The sequence below is a fragment of the Adelges cooleyi genome, unplaced genomic scaffold (assembly GCF_023614345.1).
Source record: "Adelges cooleyi isolate 19-005CV unplaced genomic scaffold, UGA_ACOO_1.1 ACOO_flye_CR_arks_rails_tigmint_CR_PRNA_34, whole genome shotgun sequence".
Lineage (NCBI taxonomy): Eukaryota > Metazoa > Arthropoda > Insecta > Hemiptera > Adelgidae > Adelges > Adelges cooleyi.
The window spans coordinates 107,335-114,157 of NW_026096013.1; the positions used below are offsets into that span (position 1 = coordinate 107,335).

The 6,823-nt window shown below is 37.1% G+C and overlaps 1 protein-coding gene across 1 annotated transcript; it reads right to left on the bottom strand.

Moving 5' to 3' along the window:
* Nucleotides 1–510: 510 nt before the first annotated feature.
* On the bottom strand, nucleotides 511–1,768 carry LOC126840059 (uncharacterized). Its single transcript, XM_050575548.1, has 2 exons — nucleotides 1,229–1,768; nucleotides 511–1,110 (listed from the first exon to the last, which is right to left on the bottom strand). The coding sequence occupies exons 1-2, from the start codon at nucleotides 1,766–1,768 to the stop codon at nucleotides 511–513; spliced, it is 1,140 nt and encodes a 379-aa protein (XP_050431505.1).
* Nucleotides 1,769–6,823: the final 5,055 nt, after the last annotated feature.

The following is a 6,823-nucleotide window of genomic DNA, read 5'->3' on the forward strand; positions in this document are numbered from 1 at the left end:
AAGAATAGATTTGTTTTAAATTAAATTTTATTTGTAATACACGTTTATAATAATTAATAATAATGTTCGTAATTTTATTAATAATGAACTATTAAATAATATGTTGTTTGTTAAAAATATTAAAAGGACGAAATTTGTTTTTACAAAACTTATACTTAGTATTCTAATGGCTTTTGAAAAAAAATATCACTACTTGCATTCTTGTAATACCCATCCCACGCCACTGGTCAAAGTGGTGTCGAGATATTGATGACGAAATTCCAGATAGACCCTTAACTTTAAGATATATTCAAGTAAACAGGATAATTAGGGAAAGAGTTAAAATCAGTGGATGGCTTTGGAAGCTTATTTTGAAGAGCATTTATTCTCATTTGCCGATTGTTGTTTGAACCCCTTAATCAGAACAAGCCTGAAAATAGTGTCTTTTGTCAGCATATAAAATGTACGTCGAATTTATAATATGAATTTAGTTAGTACAGTTACGCAATTGATTCTATGCCACGGAGTTTGTTATTTGTTTCTAGCGTTTTTTCGCATCCTAGCCTTGGCCGCCGCGTTCATGGCAGGCGAGGCATTGGCGTTCAACGGACGCCGTCGCGGCGGTTGCGACGCACAAGCATCGTTCTGGTGCGACGGGACCGCCTCTACACAGTCGTTCTGCCGACGCCGGCACGGCGAGGGCGACGGCGGCGGCACGCACTGTTGTTCCAGCGGTTCTTCCAGCTCGGCGACGCCGAACAATCTTTTCCTGAAGCTGCGGATTTCCCGCATTATGTTTCGCTCGAGCAACGGGTCGACTTCGTGCTCGATGGCCGGCGCTCTAGACCAGTACTTGCACAGCTCGATCATGATGTGGTCGAGCAGCTCGTGGTCGACTTCGTGTTGCGCCAGGTTGAGCGCGGCGAACGAACCGCGCATCCGACGCCGCATCTCCACCCAATCGGGGTCGTCGTCCGGATCGGCCATCGCTATCTCGGCCATCTCTTTTTCCAGGCGACACCTCTCGGCCACCGCCTCTTCGTCCTCGTAATCAGCTTTCGGATTCACGTCCGTCTTTTTCACGTTAATCAACTCATTGGCTTCGTTTATTGCTGCGCACATGTCGATCGCCTGCAACAAGAAGGTACACCGGCTTTTAAAAACGTGTAGATCTAAGGTTTATAGGTAAGCGCCAGGCAGACCTCTGCGTTCGGTCATTGCCTAACGTTATTCGTTATTTAAATCTCACTTTATCAATGTTTTCCTCCACTTCAGCTTCGCATTGGCCAGCGGCCATCAGCTGCCGTTTTCGTTCTTCTCTTTTCTTGTCGAACGCCGATCTGTGTCGAAGTATCTCCGCCCACACGGTCACTCGGACTTCCTCGTCGCCGGCCAGCCATTCGTCTTTGTACTGCCAGTAGTCGCATGTGTGGTTACACTGGTAGTACAGCAGACTCCACTCTCTGATCAACGTGGGGAACCAAGCTTCGTCGTAGTATTCGCCCAACGCGCGGAACAAGCCGGAACACACCGGCTTCGTTGTCTGCCACTCGGTGGTGCACTCGAAGCCCGGCGGCGGCCGTTCCACTTCGTCCGGGGACGCCGGCGGGTAGATAAGCCGCTTTCTAAGCCTCTGACACTTTCCTGTTCCTTCATACTCCCAGACCTCACGTGGCGGCTTCTGCGCTTTCCTGCAACGCTGCGGCGGTATCCGTCCGGCTGACAGTTTAGGATTGAGCGGCAGCAGGTGTACGTTGCTCCTCGCCTCTTCGCAATTGTTCCAAGCCATTTCGATTGACAATTTTAAAAAACCACGTGTTCACTGTTAAATAAAACAAATTTCTATTTAAATTTTAATTAAAATTTTAAGAAGGGTTGTTATAATCATAGATAATTAATACTATAGGCAATAATATGATAACGGTTATTATAATAAAGCAAAGACTCGTTGAGCATTTTAAGCCAGAATTATTTAGTCGTTATTTATACTTTTGTTGTCTGGCATTATTTAAAAAAGAAATTATTTTTATTAAAACATAGATATTGAGTGTTAAAAGTATTTAATGGTAACTACTAAAATGTTATTGTTACGCCATCGGGTTACATAAAATCTGCATTGAACAAAATATTAAAATCAACACATCAAATTTGACGTGGTGCGGTTTTTTAACCCACGCACTGGTCGAACGGAGGGGTTTCGAAAGAAACAATACTAAATGTTGAAATAAAATCAGTTCACAAAGCAAACGTAATGATACTATGACCCTATACTGCCAATACACGGTTACTTGTTATTACTTAAACAAATACAATTTATTATTTTAATTCTGGTCCCATTACCAGTTGGAATAAAATCGTTATTCAGAAGCATATCAAATAACATAAGGGTTGAATAAGTGTAACAAATAAAATGTTTAATATCAATATGTGTACACATATGAGTAAAAACGACGACGACTCCCAATAACAATAATTAAATACTCGGTGTACACGAAATACAAAATATGCTTTCTAAAAATTCTACTGACCTATATTAACTACATAATATAATATAGTGTTTGGTTTATAATTTCAACAATAAGCAATTTAATTAATATTTATATTATTACTAAAAATATTATATAGACAAATTAATAAGTTAGTGGTAATAACCAAAAGTTTAGAAAATTGATTTTTCGGCGGAATAAACGAACGTGTTGTCGCGGAAACAGAGAGCTTGCGGTATTGACTGTCAACTGCCGGTAGTCAACCATCGCCCGAAGTTAAAATCGACCGGTGACAAGAGAGTACAGCGGGTGCCTCAACATGTGTAGCATGTCGAGGGGACCTCGTCAAATTCATATTATATACACGTATTAACACACTTAAATACATCAAAATAATAAGTACAAATGTTTACGTAAGTATATTATCGATGTTGAAAGTGTGCCAGTTTGGTAAAAAAAGAAAATATTTCTTTTTACTACTTGAACTGTTAAATGGTGTATTGTTATATTGAAATAAGCTGAATATTTCTTTGATTATTTCAACCAAATGGTTATTTATTGGTTCTTAATTATATTAGGCGATTAAATTTTAGACGTATACAAACATTTTAATTATATTGTCTTATATGTAAATTATAAGTACCACTTCAATTTTTAAAAATAATACGAGACAAGTCGGTCCAAAACATTTGAGTGAACGCGCCGAAGTATATTTTCGTCAATTAATGAAATTTCTGCTTTAATTGTATCCTGAAGGTCATCCAAGGTGCGAGGTTTTGATTCATAAACGCGTTACTTAAGGTATCCCCAAAGGAAAAAGTCGCCAACCGTCAAGTAAGATCACTTATGAGACATCTTACGTACGACATTCATTGTGGCGGTGGCAGTGTGAGGAGAAGCCCTATCTTGTTGAAACCAAACATCCAACGGATTGATGGTTCGCCTTCTTCTGCGCAACTCTGGTTTTAAGAAGTTATTAAGCATATCTATGTAACGGACAGTATTGACAGGCACAGTGTTTCCTTGTTCCTCATAAATATAGGGACCGATGATTGGCTTCTTTGTAACTGTACACCAAAAAGTTACTTTGGGGCTGTGCAGCGATCGTTCGTGGAGGTTTTGAGGATTTTCAAAATCATAATAGCGAAGGTTTTCAATTCTTCTTTCATTGACTGACTAACTTTCTCAATACAACTCATAACAAGTTTTTGCACACATTACACCTATTTTTAGGTAATCCTACAGATACCAAATTTTTGAACAATGGATTGTGGACAATACGTATTGGCTGCATTTTTTGTGACAAATTGTCAAATATACTTATCAAGAGTTTATTAAGTTACAATAAAATCTTTTCTTGATCTCCAACTATCCGAAGTTATCTGTTTTTTACACCTATTTCTGATTTATCGCCTCCGAAAGTAGATCCAGAACGTTTAGTTGTAGTTTTTTATTACAAACTTCAATACAATCATCATATTTATAGGAATGCAATCGCTACAAAATAAAAAATATATATGTTTCATGTTAGGCACATGTATTTAATTTTGTTTAATCCCTTATTCCAACAATTTTTTTAAATTCATTACTCAATAATATGTATTAACAATTATTATATAAAATTGCAACGTCCGTTCTTTCAACGCTCGTGTGACCTCGGCCTTATAGGTGTGTACCAAGTTACGGGGTCCTAGGACCAAAATTGGGGGTGTGACACTTAAGTCCCTTGGAAGGGATCGTAGACCCCTGGAGTGATGGCGTACCAGTTAGGGTACTCCGAAACAAAATAGTCGATTTTTATACCAAGTCTCTAAGAGCGTTTGCCACGGAGTTATGACGTTTACAAAAATTCAAAATTTGGGGGAGGGGAAAGGTCACTTTCAATATGTTAGGCGCCTAGGTGCCCCTATAAGGTGGCCGCGGGCCTGGAGTCTCTAGGTTCAAGACAAATATGCTAGCGCGGTTTTAGTCCTCCGGGGGGTGGGGTAAGGAAGAAAAATCTTCAGAGCCCGAGAACGGACTTCTGCTACACCCTGTATCACCAGGTGTGATTGAACACCCGGTATAATCGTAAGTTAAATTTAAATAAAATATGCCTTGAACCATAAACCAACGACAACCTAGTTTTTTATGTAGTTTTTGTTTTGTATGTATGGTATACTTTCTAAATATATTTCTTGATTTTTCTAGTTAAAGAGTACGCGGTTCTTAAATACTACTTGCTATGTTTAATAGATGATTACCGCATTTAGTCGATTTCGAGCTGTATAATAAGGTTCATCTATGTTAAAAATTGCAGTTTAAGTGTCCTGCAAAATTGATCACGGGCTATAAACAGTATTTCGTTATATTGTACGGATATATTGCTGTATATCAAATGTTAACATTTTTATAATTAAATTTCTCTAGCCTTAGTAAAAAATAATTTTAAATTATTGCAAATAACTTCTGTATGCCTGGCTGTTTATTTTATTTTATCACACACTTTTAAAAAATAAATATAAGCAGTCACAAAAATATAACGTATATTCAAATTTCAAAACAACAAAGACGAAAAAAGGGTTTATTAAAGTGTCAGTACACTTAGTAAACTAATTATCATTTTTTTAAAATGTTTTCCCTCTTTTGTTTAAGGTAAATCTCTCTTTTTAAAGCGGCTTGATTCATTCGAATACCTCCCCTCCTCTTGTTTGGAGGTTGATTTATTTGTGTATCATTGTTCACATTTGCTGCAACCAACTGAGTGAGGTCAGTTGTATTAATGTAACGTTCAGTACGGTTTTCTTCGCAACAATTACCACCACTAACGTCAACATTAGTTGTGTCTGTCCATAAATCTTCACGGGGCTTACTCACATTTGGAGTTGTATCAATCACACCGACATTTAGATCACTTACCGAATTTGTTAATGTACTGCGTTGGGCAATGAAAAAACAAACTGTTTTATAAAAATATACATACAGTTAGTCGCTAGAAATAGTGGTTATCTAACCTTATCTCGGTTACTTCAGCAGCAGACGTGACGTTGTTGTCTTGATTTAGTTCCGAAATATCGTCATTATCATCATTCGAATTAATAATACTTGCCAGAGTTCTCTCTGCTAATTGTACATCACAAGATGCTTCAGTACCAGTGGTTTTACGAAGCTGAGCAATAGTCATAACCGGTTCGACACGAGTAGAATAAATCTCTACTGTTTTCTTAGCATCACATGTTTTGATCGAACAACCGATACTCTTTTGATTACAATTATTTGTTGTTTGAGATTTATGTGTATTGGATTTCTTAAAAACACGTTCTGGTATCGGAGGCTTAGCACCTTCTCTAACATTTTTGAACAGACTTTTTACCGTGCACATGGTTTGATTCACGTTGAACACTTTGTATCGTTTTACAGGCTGTGGTAGTCGACATTTTGATATCGACTGACCGGTGCGTGGGTCTTTCAAAGACCGAAAATATGTTAGCTGCAAGCACAAAATACTTTTCAATTCGTGTGGTGTATATAGTGCATTAAAATTATGCAATAATGATATAAAACTGATATATTCAACACACACGCGTCTTGTACTAAATTAAAATTCATACAATTGGAAAAATGTAGAAATCGATTATATATGAAGGGCACAAGGGAAAAACAGAAGTAGCCACATTATGAAAATTTTAGAGTATAGCAAAAGCAAAGTTCGTGATCACATGCTATTCTAATAATACATTTCTTAATTTAAACAATCTATTAGCATAAATAAAAATTATTAGTGGTAGTTTAAGTACATTTAATTTTAAAAATAACATAATTTACTATATTCGGTGTTATCTAATAAAATAGTTGATGTTGTACATCGAAAACCAAATTGATTAAAAACAAAAAGTAGTTTTGCAATGTTTTCAAATCGAATAAGCTTAAAGTTTTTTTTAACTTACATGTCCCAAGCTTATTGGGCACTATAAGATAAAAGCTGCTATAAGTTCCAACCAATCGAATTCCTTTTAACCGTTCTACTAAGTTCTACAGAAATGAACCGAGAAAAAAGGATTCAGTTCTTTATGTCTCATTTATTATAAAAAAATTAAACCCACGAGGGTGGGTGGTTAAATCTCCAAATTATCTTATTGGGTTACTGTTAACTGTAGTGTCATTTATAGTTTAACTGACTTGTTTCTCACTGATCGGCACTGGTTTCGATGAAATTAACCACAACGCGGGATTTGAAGGGTCATTTTCTTTAGCACCCCAGTACATCATGAATTTTTTAAAATCGCCATCGAATAGGTCACTTAACGGAAATGAGTTCACTTCTACCGATTGTCCAGGCTCCGTGATTTTTTTCAGTTTGACTGTTATATTACTTAAAG

Bases quoted from the DNA above. Each gene is read 5' to 3' on its own strand.
- LOC126840059 (XM_050575548.1), bottom strand. From the start codon at position 1,768: ATGGCTTGGAACAATTGCGAAGAGGCGAGGAGCAACGTACACCTGCTG. The intron at 1,111-1,228 runs GTGAGATTTAAA...TTCTTGTTGCAG, and splicing joins TGGAGGAAAACATTGATAAA to GCGATCGACATGTGCGCAGC.